Here is a 17,256-nt window from a genome sequence, read left to right on the forward strand (position 1 = left end):
CCGCAGCTGCACAGAGTCACTCTCCCTCTATCAGCGTTAACAGCTGGATCCTTTATTCTCACCGGCGGCTGCTAGTCACGGCCACTGAACACGTCAGACTCTTAGCCAGCTCCAGGAGCTATTCTCCCAGATTCTTTGCTTCATCTTTGGTTTTCCAATTTTCCTCTCTTCTCCTTTTAACAGAAGTGGTGATTTGGAAATGTACGTACGTGTCTAGTAAGCTAAATTTTTGGCCTCTAAGTGCATTTGCCATATCAGATTAAGGCCATGTTCTTAGTTCCTTTGTATCCAGCAAATGCTGATCGCAGAAAATAGGAAAAATTTGTGAATAATAAGTTTTCCAACAGCAAAATAATGGTGATTGAATTTTAATCTGCAGACCTCTACTCTTCACAAATCTATTACTATTGAAATACTAATTATCAGGCTATCTTAGTGGATAAAAGGTCATTCTCTGCAAGGTTAAAATTCGTTGCATTCCTTTTTTTTTCCTGGGACACGTCTGGTGAAAGGTTGTGCCAGGATGAACTGGGTATCTTAGTCGGTAGGTGAGGTCTGGAGCTCACAAGATTTAATAATGGGCTCTTCAATGCAGGAGAAAAAAAATCTAATGAGACCTACTGACGGGAAGCTGTATTTGACATCCAGATGCGTTCAGAGCCATGATGTGCGTTGCTAACAAAGAGCAACTGTGCAGCAAGTCACTCAGAGTTATGGCAGATTGATTAGCACAGGCAATTTTTAAACAGAGTGATTTTTTTTGTGTAAAAGATGTACTTGTTCAGACAAGAGTCTGTCTGAATCTGTTGTGAGTTACAGTCTGTTTGGAATTAACCGGATAGAACTTGATGTCTAATCAAAAGGGTGAAGACGGATTCTTATTCTTACAACTGTTTTAAATAAAAAAGATTCCCGCTCTTTAAAAAGCCTGACATCTTTGCACAGTTGTTTGTATCTAGAAACAAACGGAAGGTAAAGGGCACTCACCTTCACTCCCAGTTTGTACATAGCAGGGAAATCTGAAAGCTGAAGATTTATAGTTATTTTCTCCCTAATACAATACAGAAACCTTTGTAACACAGTAACAAAAATTTTTTTTTTTTTTTTTTTTTACAGAGTCAAATCCTCCAGTTCTTCCAAGGGCAAGACCTCCAGATTATATAAGGATTCAGGATTTTCAAAGTAGACTGTTCATACAGCCAAGCAAATCCACTGGTGCAGCACTAGTTCATGCACCACTATAAGAATTAGAATTTTTAGAAATATCAGACATTCGTAAGGCATTTTTGCAAGGGCAGGGGGGGCCCAGAGCAGGTTTTTTGTGTCAGCTCCCAGTAAAGGGCTTGCGCTGCCATTACCATAAATCACCCTAGAATATTAGCAACAATATAGCATCTTTCATTAAAAAAAATACCACAGCTTCTTTCAGAAGGACTGCCACTTGCCATTTCTTTTAGGTAATCAGATAGCTGTTAATTAATAAACCTGTCAGGTGAATCGTCCTGCTCCGGTCATCATTATCCATTCTGTAACAGAATCCTGCTATCATCACCGCTATCCACCCCATAGCTTTCAGCTCAATTAACTTAATGCTATGCAAATGAGAGGCTCTCCTCATCATTAGCTTATAGCCCACAAATGTTAATAACATAATTGGGCCTTCAACAGGGTAATTAGACACGATTTCTTCCATTAGTCTTACAAGGCTAATTATTGTTGATAGGAGAGAAGGGATGAGTCCCAGTGCTGCATGCAAAGAGGGGCATCTGGTTAAAGCAAATATAGACAAAACATCAACAAGGTAAAACAACAGTTGAGCTCTATAGCAGGGTCAGGTAGGGGTGGGGGAAAGGAAGACAGCACGATTAGAAACTTAGGAACCACTGGAGAAATTCTCTAGAAGGCAGGAGCTAAAAACAAATATTCAGCCCAAACACGGAGCTCTCCCACACTTAGCAGTAAAACAAGACGATGCTTAACAAATCAGGGGAAGCTAGGCTCAAGTTTTTGCAGAAGGACAATCTGGAAGCTGTACTGACTGAACTTCTCATGTTTATAATGCAAACAAGCAGCAAAAGAAGGACATGGAGAAGACCTTAAGAACTGGAGCTAGTCCTAGATCTCTTTGTCCAAGCTCCTGGTCTGCCACCACAGGTTATGCAAGTTTTGCTGTGATCTTTCTGAGTAGCAGATACTTAGTCGGAGTAAGAATTACAGAATTGGAATATGACGTGTTCTTTAATAATCACTGAGCAAAATGCATTTCAGCAGCTTATTCACAATTGAAGGGAGAGGACGGAAGATGAGACTGAACGTTAATAAAATCCTGGATTCAGTATAACGGACTGGTAGTAATATTTTCAACCAAAAAACTGGCAGCAAGTTTTCAAGCTGCAATTATAATTGGAATGGTGGCAAGAAAGCTAAGGGCTTGCTCCTCCTCCAGTTATATCTGTGCAGTCTCATCCACGGAGGTTACAAATGTACAGCTGGAGACAGAATTCTGTGAGAAAACTGTACTTTTGAAAGGAGAAAGTAAACTTTACAAAAATACGGCAAGTTTTCAAATACCTGCAACTTAGCTTTGACAGTTCAGTGTTTTATTGGAAACACTGTTAAGAAAAATATATGTCAATCTGAAGAGTCCAAAAGACTCAAAGGGTTGAGAGACCACATGATTTCTTTCTTTCTTTCTTTTTTTTTTTTTAAACTTTGGGACAAATCTGTGTCCAGTACAAATCCATTGATTTCACTGCAAGTACACGAGGACAAACTCTTCTTTTATTTTTTGCCTGAAAATCTGTTGAAATTAACAGTCCCAGTCTCGTGTTCACAAAAGTGGCGGCACTTACTAGTAAAATGAAACAATTTTTTTTTAATCTCCTGTACCATGATCTTTGGTCAGTTATGCCAAAAGGACATACCATTCTCTGGATCATTCACTCAGTGCCTATCAGTGGGATATTAATCAACATTCAGAGCAGATCATGTGCAAACCATGACACTAGTCTTACAGAAATACATCTTAGAAAAGTATAAGATAAAAGCTTCTATGGGACAGACTCAAAATGCATCTGAGGCCTCAAAAAGGACAGAGTTCTGTCATACAGATTTTTCTAAACATTACACATTTCAGGACAGAAAATATGATCTTTACATAGCACAAAAACACCGGGTCACTACTTACACCTGAGCCAAAGGAAGCCAGTTTAAGTGATGGTGATTAATACATTTATGTGACTGCTGGTGATCCAAACGAATAGAATTAGAACCAGTGCATCTGTCAGACACAAGGGATCACTGCAACATCTCTCCTCAGTACAAGCTATGACAGGATTCAGCTCTGCTCTCCTAAATTGCCCTGCACTTGCTAAATTTACTTACTAGAAAATTCTGAGCAAATATCTTGTTCCAAGGCAAACAGCAGTAAATCCACTGATTTTTTAATGAAGATTACACTTTCTAATCCTCATGGTAATGACAAACTAGTCTCCATTCAATATGCAATATTACTTGACAGTTTTAATCACCCAAGCTGTATTATATTTGCTACAGACTGATGCACTTGTCTTCCTAGATCTTCAGCGTGGAGAATCTAAGTAAAAGCAGCATAATGCCTGTTCTGCCTGTGGTTCTCAGTATGGGCCAGTTTTGCCAGCCGCACTAGCTCACGGTAATGCCTTACTCTGTGAGGAGTCTCAGATCCAGAGAGACTATTAAACCAGAGCACAGCTGGCACAAGCTTGTCCCAAGTTTTTATTCCAAAGTTCCCAAATTCTAGTAATCATAGAGTCCAAAGGTAATGTACCTTCCTGATGTAGTTCCTTTTCAAGTAATTGCCCTTGTGCTCTCAAAAGCAGACAGCAAATGCAGCAACAGCCTTTCATAAACTAAGTTTTAACCCATACAGAAGTAAGGATGACCTTTCTACATTTACTCAGAATAATATTCAGCCAACTTTTACTACCACAAACACTGAAGTAAATGGTAAAACATCAAAAATTTGAGATGCTTGATAACACTGGAAAAAAAAAATTCCTTTACCTATCATGCTTTCCCAGTTACAAAGTGTCTCCATCCACAGTCTTCACATTGATAAAACTATTGAGAGTTTTGCCTATGTGCATGCTTTTTCTCCATGTAAATTAAAATGCTGCCACACCATTATATTTGAAGTTTTCCTTCCTCAGTCATTATTAGCCAAAAATTGTTCTGGTTACAGCCAGTTCTTGACACCAGTATCTTCCTTACAAAAACCTCCTAAATCCTGCAAAATCAGACTTGCAGATATATGGTTCTTTTTTGGCTGAACTACTGAGGAAATTAAGGTAAAATTTTGAAAATGACTGCTTTAGTCTATGAAGAAATATTCAGATTTGACAAAGTACATCATGTTTTACCTTGGTGAGATTTATCTGCATTACATTCCACAGAATGCAACTGATGGTACAGGGAACAGGTAGCTCCACCGTTTCCTGCATACCAAACTTAGCTAAATTGTTAGTTAAAAGTGATTCCATAGCAAACAGTCTCAGACGAGAGCTGCAGGATGGCCTTTCAGTTTCAACACTACAGTATTCAAACAGCATCTTTAATACTGCTGGATCCCACCCGAGAGAGCTGGGGAGCAAACCAGGAGACCTGAGGGAACCCAGGGCTGTGAGTTCAGTGAGGCCACCAAAGCAGGGAACGCTCAGAGAGGAAAAGCACGGGTCAGACGATCTGACTAGCACTTTGCTTTCCCACGACTTTTTCATTTCCTTTCTTGAACAACAGTTGTGTGTCAGGTGAAGGCCCTGAATTGTCTTTGTTGATTTGTGGAGACTAGTACCATGAAGTTGTCGTTGTGAATTTGGATTTTAAAAGTCTGGTTCTTCTTTCAGGCACTTCTCAGATCTCCTTCTCAGAGCAATGTATTTTCCCCTCACAAGAATGGAAATGTCTATGTTCCCAAGGTACTGAACACAGGAAATCCATCATCTCAGCTTCCTGAATAATACGGGAAAGGTTTTCACATGAGAAACTTAGCTTCTGGATTCAGTAAAGATCTTCAGTTCCTTTCAGGAATTTGAGACAATCTCACGTAAGTATTCCATAATAAAAACTTTTTGTCTGCAGGAACACAAGCCAGTCCTTTGCCCTGAAGTGAATAAGAGCATGTAAGGGCACAGGAACTCTTGTGTAGCAGACCAAATCAGGGAATCTTGAATTCTGACTCTTTCTGAAATATTACCTGATTTAGTTAGCTTTTTACAAACTAGAGAGCCAAGTATTCAAACAGAAAGCTTCCTGCAAAGATGAATTTGATATCATTCAAAGTTCTTTGGCTCTTCAAGATTCATATAGTACCAATGTCACCCACCCAAAGTTACCTTGATCAAATCGCTGCTGCTATGCAGGCATCTAATTCTGGAAGCCAAAGGAGGAGCTAGGAACACTGGCACTGCCTTAACGGTGTGGATACTTCATGACATTTTGTGAGGAAGCACTGAAAGCATTAATATTAAGCCCAGTGCTTTCACAGTCTGACTGTATCTGCTCCCATGCAAAGAAAGCACAGAGATTTTGCTGGTTTGGTTTGTCTTGTCTAAAACTTGCTACCATTGCCAAAGAGATGAAAAGTAGCCCAGACTCTACAGCTTTTACAGAGTTCTCCTTCTCTCTCCAGTCAGGTGTAGAGTTCAGAAAGGTAACCCTGGTACGGGTGGCATCTTTAGAGAAAAATAGTTTCAACATAAGGAAAATCAGGAGAGGAAATCTCCAGGTTTCTTAATGTCTCTTCATCTGTGAGAGGTAGCTGCTGTGGGAAAACATCCCTCCTTTCAGTAGCAAAAGGAATGAAAGGACTGTGCGCATGGTTTTGTGTCCTTAAAAAAAAATCTTGACTTAGAAGTAGAAGCATTTCTTCTTTTCTCTTCCTGGAGCCTTAGGAAGCTTGCTGAGGTCAGACATCTCCTTAATTGCTGTATGCAGGATTTCACCAAACAACCTCCAGCCATCAAAAGGCGCTTGCATGAGGTGACTTCTAAAAATAATACCTGCCTCCCACAACTGAAGCCAAATATACCTCCTATTCATGCTGGAGCAGAGTAAGAAACAAGAAGCGATGCTTGTGACAGCAAACGCAGCATCCTACAGAAAGTCCATAGAATGATTTTAAAATGGTATTTGATGTTTTGCTACTGTTGACTCCAGATGCATATTAACGGCTTTCCCCAGGACAGAAAGGCTATAGGTCAGGCAGAATGTGCAGTAAGGGCTGCAAAAGTGACATCAGAATCTTTTCATTGTAATGATCCAATTTTGTATCTGCTGGATTCCTTAATAGCCACAGCTTCTATGAGGATCAGTGTTATTTTATGAGGGAAGACATAGCACAATATACTAGAAAAGAGAGGGAGAACAGAGAGTAAAGATTCTCCACCAAACCTCAGAAATCTGTGCAAGGAGCTGCTTCTGCTAGTTTCGGGTAGGACAAAGTCTGTGTGCATGCTGCTTTTGCACTGAATGTGGAAAATTAGTTGTCACTCTAAAGTAGCCCATGGGTGTGACTGTTTAACAGAGCCTTGATGACAGAGCAATGTATGCATTTTTATACACAGCTGTTCCACATAAAGTAATGGGATAGTTATGCTTCTCCGAAATATTTTACCCATTATGGAGTGTTTAGTGACACCCCTTGCAATAGATGCAGATCAGAAAACAAAAGTAAATGACTTAAAACCTTGTCAATAAAAAAGGTAAGTCTCAAACTACTTGCATCAAGAGACCGCATGACGACTGAATTATTGTGGTATGGAAAATACTACAAGGGTAGAAACCGTGGGTCAAATGGATCCCACTAATACAGTGAAGCAGATGACTCATTTGTCAGTCCAGGCAAGAGGAAGAGTTGTTAATTTTGCCTGGTAAACACAATCTAGAATGGATTTTGGGGGGAAAAAGTTCTCATCATCCTTTCACTCAGCCAGGGAGTTCTGTTCCCTCGGAGCACAGCTATGTAAGCAGTTAATGTACAGTCAGCATAGCTGAGGGGACAAGTGCCACCACTGGGGTGGGGAACACAAGTGAGAATTCATCGCCTAAAGCACATTTTCCAAAATATGTTTCTATTTTGTAAGCATATGACTGGCCTCAAGAAGAATCTGTCTCTGTCCTGCCCCCTTTAGCTGCCAATCACTTGCCCCTTGGACTGCGCCACATCCGCCTGGCTGGCTGGTCTTGAGCATGGGAAGGAGGAGGAAAAGGGCAGCTGGGGGTGGGAGCAGCGACCTGCAAAGCGATAATTAATGGAAACCAATTATCGTTAGTGAAAACAACCAACAGTGAACCAGCTACCGTCTAAGGGGTCTGATAAGAGGGAACAGCTTTCTAATCAGAAGAGAGAGAAATTGAGAATGACTGAAACAGAGAACTGATCTGCCTATTATTTTACTACTTTCTTTATTGATTAAGCCACATCCTAAATAGGCTACTTGGACATTTCCTACTATGCAAAGTGGGTGAATAAAACAGGCTGGGAAAACCTCTTGCTCACAATCTCTCTATTCCTGGGGCAGGCAAATATTGTTGTACTGATTTAGTATTTTGATTACCAAGTCATTGGTATATATTCTGCATTTTTTTTCCTTGTGAAAGTGAGGAGAAAATAAGAGATCATTGTAAGATTACTTCTTTGTTACTCAGCAGATTTTTTTATGCCATCAATTAAAAACACATCTATTATAAATACACAGTATCCATCATTTAAATCAGGCCAAAGTTTTTAAAATGCCCTGTAAGATTTTCCATGTCAGAATAATTCAATCACTGTCATGTTTCCTTGATGCAACTATTTTGGGACTTAGCTTGTTCCTTGATAGGATTGTAATTAAGTCATTTACAGCAATTTTCAAATACATAGCTGTTACAGAAGGCAGCAAGGAAATGAAAAGGAAGAAAGGAATCTGAAGGCAGCCAATCTTTAACAAAAATATCTCCAAAAATGCATCTGAGGAATACATATTCAGCGATAAGTATTCCAGTCCATGTCTGGTAAACTCTCAGATAATGGCAGCATGGTAGGGTCACTGGGGTTCTATTAGCTCAATTAATGAGGAGTAAGATAAGGCTAACACCTAGCTCTTCAAACGGCTAAAGAAGAGAGCTGCTAGTAATGGAGTTATTAACCTTCACCAGCCATTGAATTTTGCCGCTGATTCAAACTCCATTTCCTAGTTCAGGCCTCCATTAATAGGCTGTTTATTATCCCTAATCCACATTGGGATCAGCTGCAGAAATATGAAAGCCCCATGTAAAGACCAAATAGTTAAAAAAAAAAAAATCTTTTTTCCATTCTGATTTTTTTCTTTTGTTCTCCACATATTCACAGATTCCATCTTAGAAATTAGAAACTACACTATCCTAAACTGTTTGATTATAGGTTCTTAGTAGTGTGATGAAAAACAAGTTTTAAAAATATTATATAAAAAGGTGACATAGTCGGGGATACAAGCACATCCTTTTGAAGCCAACTTTTTTTTTTCTTTTTTTGAAGTCCAACACTGGAAAACGTGTGTTGGAGATGCTAGCGCTATTTGTTTTCTGTACTGGGAAAGCACTTAGGATTGGACAAACAGGTACAATGGGAACAAAGGGAAGGAGCTGTTTTATCAGCTTGAGGAGAACTTTAACACAAACTTGGCTACAGTTTTAACTACAGAGATCTTGAGTTAAGGGGCCCATAGGCTTCTTCTTGCTGAGTTTATATACACTCAATTGAGATGTATGACACTTTGTATTTTTTCAGCAAAAAAGACACTCTAAAAATAGTTACCATAATCTACACACACACAAAACATTCTTCCAAAATCTGTCACAGTAACATCTATTAGAATATCAGCAATTATTAGGAAAACTGAATGCAATTCTGGTCGTCCCATCTTAGAAAAGAAGCAGTTACAATAACCAGAAAAGGTAGAGAAGAGGGAGACAGAATGACTGGAAGAATGGAATGACTTCCAGGTAAGGAAAGGATAAACAGACCAAGGCTCTGATGAGATGAAAGGTTCTGATATGAGATGACTGAATGGAGATATATGAGAGGTTTATAAAATCAGGAGTGTTAGGAGACGCTCAACAGGGAGCATTTATAACTATTTCTCATACTAGAAGGACTAAAGAACCCCAGAGAAATCCCCAGGCAGGAGGTTTAAAACAAACACACTGAAGTATGTTTCTGTGAAACTCAGTTAAAAAGTCAAACTCCTTTCCATATGATTTGGTGAAGGCCAAAAATATAATGTGTTGAAAAACGGATTATGAAGTCAATGAAAACGGGCTATTAGACACAGTGGTCCAGATGACCCTCTGGCTTAGGAAATCCTGAAACTGCTGATTGCCTTAAACTGGCCTGGGACCAGCAGACAGCTGGTCATGAACTGGCTGAAGCTAATTACAAGAGATATATAACAGATGACAATGTTGCTGGTGAATCTTAAATTTTAACTGCAAGCTTGGAAGAGAACAGTTGGTCTGCCTTATTCAATCTGTACTGTTAAGAAAACCCAACCTTGAGATTTACATTTTGCCTCTTTTTTTTATGATGTGTCTCGAAGTACAATTTTTCCAGCTTTACTTTAAACATATATAAGGATGGAGAAGGGTATAAGCAAGATTTTTCAAGCTACTGAATACAGTCTTCTCTATATTAGAAATGTCCAGGGCTGAATGATATATTTTCTGTTATTGCTCAAGTATTCACAATAAAAAAAGCTAAAATAGCTATTTATACCTGTTTGGACGAGGGACTGAATTCAGTCCTTAGCAGTAGTAGTTCTGAGCTTCAGATGCCAACCTGTAATCGTATTTGGATTCCCACTTACCTTAGGCACTAAGGGGTTAATGGTGTTCTTTTGCTAGATAGCTGAGAGACCACTAATACATTCAGCTTCTTATTTGCCCTAAAGGCTGCCACAGTTCAATACGATCAGGATCCTGTCCACTTAAGCAGTAACTACTTCACAGGAAGGAACGCAGAAGGCATACATGTCTTCTCTGAGTACAGAAAGGGAAGTGCTACGGGAAGACAGGTTTTGTCTGATACAAGCCAGGTTTTCCTGCATTGGTCTGTAAGCAAGTCTTTGCTCTACTGCAAATTCTAATTTAAGGAAAACCTCGTACCTTACATTTTCAGTGGGAAATGAATTATTTTCCTTTTTGTTCCAGGGCAGTTCTTTGGATGCAGTGGCTGATGCCGTATGAGTTTTTTTATTATTACATTTTAACAAACTTTATAGCCTATTTTGTTTGTTTTCAAATAACTTTATTTTCCTTCTTTTCGACCATCAATTACTAGGTTTGTTTTTCTTTCCATAAGATGGAGGAGCCAGGAGACTGATCCTGCTCAATGCTGTATAATTTAGTATTATGTATACTAGCTTTATGAGGTGGGAGTCAGATAAAACATAGTATTTGAACACTAACCATTTATTAACTCTAAGGAATAGATTTATGACTTGACAACCAGACAATAACTCCATGTTCTGATCAGCCAAAGAGGTCTACTTTGAGTTCAAAACACAGAATAACATACTCTTTCACAAATAATTTTGTTTACTGATGTGACTAGATTTTAATAATAAACTTGATATATATGTAAATTTATTTTAATCTAATTTCATCAACAGAGCCCTCCTAAAATTGAGACTTTGTAGATTGTTCTGTGTCTGATTTATAGATTTCTGCATCCTATTCCCAGATTGATTTCCAGGCTATAATTCTATCAGGGTTTTCTCCTGATGTCAGAAACACTACCTCTGCAGATAGTGTTTTATAACTAGCATCACAACTGAAGCTGAGTTACTGCCCTGCTATCCTATGCTGCAATATGTCCTGTTGTTTATAATCACCCTCTCTTCCTTATATACCTACTACTTCAGTTTCAAGGAAAATATCAGCTCCAAAATCAATCATCAGGTAGCATGATGTTTATTTTTGTCCCTTACTTCAACCCCTGTATAAAACAGTAAGGGCCAAATTCTTAATGCAAATTTGAATGTGCAGAGCCCTTTAAAGAGAACAGAAGCTGAGCAAATGGATGAGTGCAAAATTTCTACACACAGGATTTTATAACCAGTTGTTCCTCCTCGCTTGCTAAGGTCTCAGTTCCGTAAAGGAGCACGCTGCAGACAAATGAATATTCACATTGATCTCATGTATTCACATATGTGTTTAGGGACTCAGGACCTACTTTATAAATGCATATGAAGAATATTCCATGGGAAATGATATTTAACTGAATCTAGCATAAGTTTCAGAATCATTCTCCCTTTTTCATGAAATGGATTTCTGTTTAAGATGTATTTTGTATTATTTTTAATAAATAAAACCACTGCTGTTTTCACATACTTCCCTTTCCAAGCCTTGATGGCATGACTGCTAGCTCCCTCCCTTTTCTCTCTCCTTTTATCTCTCTCCAACTCAGTCTGACCCTCTCAGTTCTTTCCACTGTACCCTGTACGGGGTGGGGAGGTTGAAGGCAGCCACATGGAAGACATGGGAAGAGTAACTTTGCCAGCTTAAACATATATGTGGTTAATACACCTTTTCCAGTACTGGTTCTTAGATAAGAATAAGCCTCTTGGAAGCATAAAGGCTACAAATTTCCAACGTGTGCCTTTGGGGCAGCCACTGTGTCAGCCAATGGCATGGACTGAACCAGGAACTTCTGGAGGGGAAGGGAAAAAGCCTCTCAGCTTTGACAAGCAGACCAGCATTTCAAACCCTCAGCACCTCTGCACCAGCTGACAAGAGTAACCCCATTTATTCGCCTGGCAGTCTAACAGTTCTCTTTTGATGCTCATTTCTCTTATATTACATTTCTGAATGCTTCATTATAGCTCAAATAAAATGTAATTCATATGTTGTTTTTAATTATTTCACAAAACCCAAAAGTCTCATAATGAGCTCCTCGCAATACTAATAAATTCCATGATGCTATGCCAATCCTGAACTAAGAAGATGTAGATCCCCTCCTGCTGCAAATAAAATACACCTTCTGATATAATCCAACCTTTAATCCACTTCTTATGGTTTGCCTTTAGAGGCAACTCAAACAAATAACCAGAGAAACAAACCTTTAGTCTTTCCCACAGTTTGGCCATCTGGAGGATTTGTAAGGCCAATGCTCTATTTCCTACTCCCTGGGAATGAGACCCCTTTTCTAGCTCTGGAAGGAGCTGTCTGTACGATGTCAGTAAAGCTCTGTATCTTCCCATAGTCTTATTTTTCACACATGTAATGTCATAATTGCTAAATCTATACCTCACCTGTTTGGAATAATTCTTGCTCTTTGCAGCTGTTCTCCCTGCTCTACATCTCTTGGGAAGTCACAAAGCACCCAACCGTTGGTCACGCAGTCTAGTGTGTTCAGACGTTCTGCCAGGATCTTTACAACAAGGTTGTCTGGGACTGTAAAGGATTAAAAAGACAATATTTATTTTGTATGCGGGGTCTGCAATTAAGCAAGAAATACACTACTCTTCCTGGTTAGACTGCTACATGAACTAAAACACAAAAAGATATTTATGTTTATGTTTGACACATTTCTGGAGATAGGAGTTACTGTTGACTTTGTTGACTGTGCTATCACAGAAGCCTCATCAGAAGCCATAGGTCTACAGCAAAGTAGTCGGTAAAAACCGATGCCTACATAATTTTACAATGTACTTTTTCTCTCAACCACACTAGGCTGATGTAACAATGAACTGTGCGATACAATCTTATAAAAATGCAAAAATAATGACTGGAGTTGTATAAAAGAAACTATAAAACAGAAGAAAAAAGAATCTGTAGCATACTGTACTTAACTTAGCAGATGATAATGGTTCTGCCACAGAAAGCTAGATGTGGTATTTCTGATTTGCCCAAAGGCTTGAAGCTTTTATAACTGAAAATAAATTTCAAAAATGTATTTCAGCTTCTGTAATTACTGCATTGATGACTCCCTAATTTTAGTGATAAAAGTTCTCTTTATTACTATTTATCTATAGTGCAAGAGAGTAACATCAGCGAGACTCTGACTGGGCTTAGAATTACTATGCAGCTTTTTAATTTTATTTAATGGGACACACTGGTAAAGAGGTATCCATCATATTTTCACTATAGCCTTCATAAAGTAAAATATTTCAATCAAGACGTTTAACTGTCTTTTTTTTTCTTTTTCCCCACTTTTTTTTTTAACAGAAGAATTAAATGGTCAGGTCCAACAAGAGCGTCTATCAATTTTCAAAGGACTCTCGCAGTGTTCTGGGTTCAGTGTTAAATAACCACAAAAAAAAGTCAGCAAAAACACTTCAAGCTACTTCCTGGAGAAGCAGCCAAAACAATTTTCAAGAAGCAATGAGAGTCCCTCCTCTTTATTTGTACAGTATGTCTAATACACTGTTGCCTCTACTGGAAACAAGCAATAAAATTCACTACATAAATCCACATCATGCAATGTTGATGTTTTGATACTCATCCTGCCATTGCATCTGCGCACAAAAATACAACAAGAATTCCTTGCAGAAGAGTGTATGCGTCAAATTTCTAACAATGCAATTTGCTTTAGGAATAGCTGACAGGTATGTGCCTGTATTTTAGTAGAGTATATTATTGTCAGCGCACATTTATAGCCTGGCATACAAGCAGGTTTTAAACAGCTAAAATAGAATCCATTTGCTTCCTGAAATTTAACATTTCCTAAAAACTTATACCTCTATCATAAAATTCATTACTTCTCCTTTAAATAATCAAATTACTGAGTTTACAGAATTGCACTCAGGATTCAATGTACCAGCAAAAAGAGAGGAAAACCACAGGGAATTAATTAGAAAACAGATTAGTGTATTAATTGAGGATATCTACTTCACATTATAAAAAAACAAGTTAAGTAGAGTACTACCTCCAGCTGCTAAAAGAAAAGGGGAATGGAACACAATCATTACCAGTTACTTGACAGAGTGCAAAATGACAGTGCAAAAGTAGGCATTCCTTTTAAAATGAAATTCATAAAATTAACTACACAATACTGAAGCAGAAAGCAAAAATGTTATTAGACAGATGATACCCATCTACCTAAGACCTCAGCTCCAGGCAGACATACAGGGGATAGCAGGATAATATCGGTGCTCTTTGCAAGTAAATTCTTCTCTCTACCCTCCAAGTTACATGAACTAATATAAAACCAAGAAGTTCCAGCAGCAGAAAAAAAGGAAAAACAATATCCCACGTTCTCCTTCCCCAAAATGTGTTATATACAAAGATTGACGGAATTATCCTGGTACTTCTGAATTTCCGGCTGCAGCAAACTTCCAGTCTCGATGCACATCATTTTATCCCGATTCCTATTGGAATCATTAACATGGATTTACTAAGAGGCCAAATCTATGTGATTTTTTGAAACATTTTCAGAATGCTTAAAGGCAACTTTGCAAGGGAGTTGAATGAGACCTACAAACCCTTGACCAGAACCCCATTAAAGTAGGTTTCTGCTGCCAGAGCTGACAGGAGGCATTTCTCACTCCTGTAAGACAAACAGGGAATCAGGGCAGAGGCTGAAAGCCCCAGGAATGGCACAAAGAAATAAGTGGTATGTTTGCTGCTGGGCTTCCAGCAGATCTTAGAAGACTCCCCAGTTTCGGGGCCCAAATTGCTTCCATCTTACATATGGGAAGGAGAAACCCTACACCCTAGAAGAAAACTCTGAAGATATTTTGATGAGAACCAGGCACCATCTCTTCTATCTGATCACATCGCATAGGTCTTCTGTGAAGACCGGTATCAAATTCCTACACTTTGGTGGCTCTTTTTGAACAAGACTGAAGCAACCACAAGAGGAAAAACATTGTAACGGGATGAAGTAACAATTAACTAATGGTCCAGCTAATAGTATGCCAGGTAGTTCTTGAGTAATCCTAGGTATATGTGGCAACCCTGAAATGTTTATAATTTCAGTGACAACTGATGAGAAAATATCAGCAATGCACTTTAGATTGTACACTCTTGTATGCATATACATCACTGAATAATATAGATGCTTACATATTTTCTGTGTCTCCCTCTAAAGCTTGATGGTGAGAAATAAAACATAAACAAGTCAGACAGCAAGCTCTGCTTTCCTCTTGATTAGCAAACATACCTATCACTTCAACACAATAGGGGAACATAGCTTGTTGGCTGTTCAGTGGCATTACAAAGTACATCAGCTGCCCTTGAACAGGAACAGTTACACTTAAAACAGCTGCATTAAAGCTGTAAAACATCTTCCGCAGACCAGCGGAATAAAAAGGGGGAAAAAAGGAAGAAAGAAATCAGTATTTTTCTTATTTTGCTGATGTACAAACTGAGTAGGTAATGAAGAACTCTGCAGTATGGTATTCCTTTGCACCCATGTGGAACTGCCTCTTGAATGCAATGGAAATTAATAACCTGTAATTGGAGTGGCACACAGTCTGCAAGTAACTAGCCATGGGTCTCCCAGCCTCAAGCACATGACCCAGAGGGCTATCTAGCAAAGTAAAATTTAGAGCTTTTCTGATGAGACAGTCAATCTACACGTTTTAAGAGGATTATGAAGCACAAGAGCTTTGAATAATCAATTCCTTTTCAACATAAGCTTGTGTGAGTTTCCAACTCTGTCTCTGAAAGTTGGGGGAATGAGGCTCTAGAGAGATTTTACTTTATCGTTAGAGAAGTCCAAAGATAAGTTTCTTGTAAAAATTACAATTTGCTAGCAAAGAGCTATATCCTATTAGGTAATGTGGGAGCACATCTCTATTAAGGAGAGAAATGAAGGTAGAGGAGTAAAATTCAACCCACGGAAGCAATGCTGCAGAGCAGCAGAGCTACAGTGATACCCTGTGTGGCAAGACTGTATGTAGCTGTGGACTAAGGTCATGGGGAACCTCAGAGATGGCAGAACTGGGCCACAACCAGCTCCATACAGAGATGTAATTCATTCATGCATACGTTCTTGCTTGATGTCAAAACCACACACCATATCTACCTTATCCCACAGCCTGTTTGGACCTTTTTAAAGGTCTAGATTACACAGCTGAATTAGTAGATGCGGACCTAAGGAGTGATCTAATCCTTTGAAGGGTAAGATCAGACAGGGCACAGGGAACAGAAGCTTAAAGTATGCCTATTCACACTGGAACTGCTGTGTGGACACCTAGAGATCTTCTGTCTCCAGGACTGTCAATCAGCACTTCCAGTAGGTCCATTTAAAAAATAATTTTACTCCGCAGAGCTTCAAAGTTTTTCACAAGTAAAAGGTACTTCTCATGAAAAGTTCTTTCTCATGAATCTCACAGGAGTGTGGCCTATTAGCTCTTACCCAACCCACAGATTTGCAGGACTAATAGAGGACCATAACAGGCAATCAACTGACAAAATCATACCATCTGCTCAAGACAAAAGTAACAGAACATTAAAGGCAGAATCCGAAAGGCAAAAACACTGCTTGAGATTACAAGGCACTACTCTCCAATAGTTCCAATGCAGTCAGTGCTCCAAGCTATATAATTATCATATTTAAATTGATTCCTCCTCCATATATTTCCCTTTAAGACAGACTTTTCAAGGGTATTGACTCACTTCTCCAAACCTATAAATCCTTGGTTCTAAGTACAGCACAAATGCACTGGCAGACATAAATTCAGCTTTGTCAGCTTTGTGCTGCAAAAAATTTAAGGTCCTTTTGATAATATTGTCCATTTACCCTTTATCTTTCTCTTGGAGATTTTTTTTCAGTTAGGCCTGAAGACTTTCACTGCTAATTCAGATGCCTGAGGCTTGATCCCAGTACTTGACAGTTAACATCTTGCCCTAAGTATAAGCTACTGCCAAAGGCTACTTTGTCCTGTCAACTCTAAATTTAGCAAAGTGTGAGATTCGAATATCTTATTGCGCTATAAATTCTGGATTATTCACAATGGGTCATTTTATCTGAGCCTTTCAGAGAAATATTCTGTTTCCTTGCTCACCTTACGGTCCTCAGAGATCACATCAATTTGCTTCTAATGTGTGTGAATGATCCAATAGTGATCGACCGTGATGTAGTTTGACCAATATCTTGGTTTAATCCTGCCAATACACCAGACTCGTGATAACAGGATTTTTTTTTTTTTCTCATTTCACAGCACACAGCCAAGTTCATCTACTGTAAATAATAAAAATAATCCCAACGTGTTTTCAACGCAAATAACAGAGGAGAAAAAGAGCGATTTTTGC

The 17,256-nt window shown here is 38.8% G+C and overlaps 1 protein-coding gene across 5 annotated transcripts in view; it reads right to left on the minus strand.

Annotated features, from left to right (window-relative positions):
- The window catches only part of AK8 (adenylate kinase 8), an 81,227-nt gene that overhangs the window by 17,450 nt on the left and 46,521 nt on the right, over positions 1-17,256 (minus strand). For 4 of the 5 annotated variants that reach the window (XM_026062054.1, XM_026062053.1, XM_026062051.1 and 1 more), the window contains one exon: positions 12,309-12,450. In XM_026062054.1, coding sequence (XP_025917839.1) covers positions 12,309-12,450 — 142 coding nt within the window. Of the gene's footprint in view, positions 1-6,084; positions 6,385-12,308; positions 12,451-17,256 lie in introns of those variants that run through there. The other variant, XM_026062056.1, reaches the window with a different exon arrangement.

Source organism: Apteryx rowi, unplaced genomic scaffold, assembly GCF_003343035.1.
Source record: "Apteryx rowi isolate R43461 unplaced genomic scaffold, aptRow1 scaffold_19, whole genome shotgun sequence".
Taxonomy (NCBI): domain Eukaryota; kingdom Metazoa; phylum Chordata; class Aves; order Apterygiformes; family Apterygidae; genus Apteryx; species Apteryx rowi.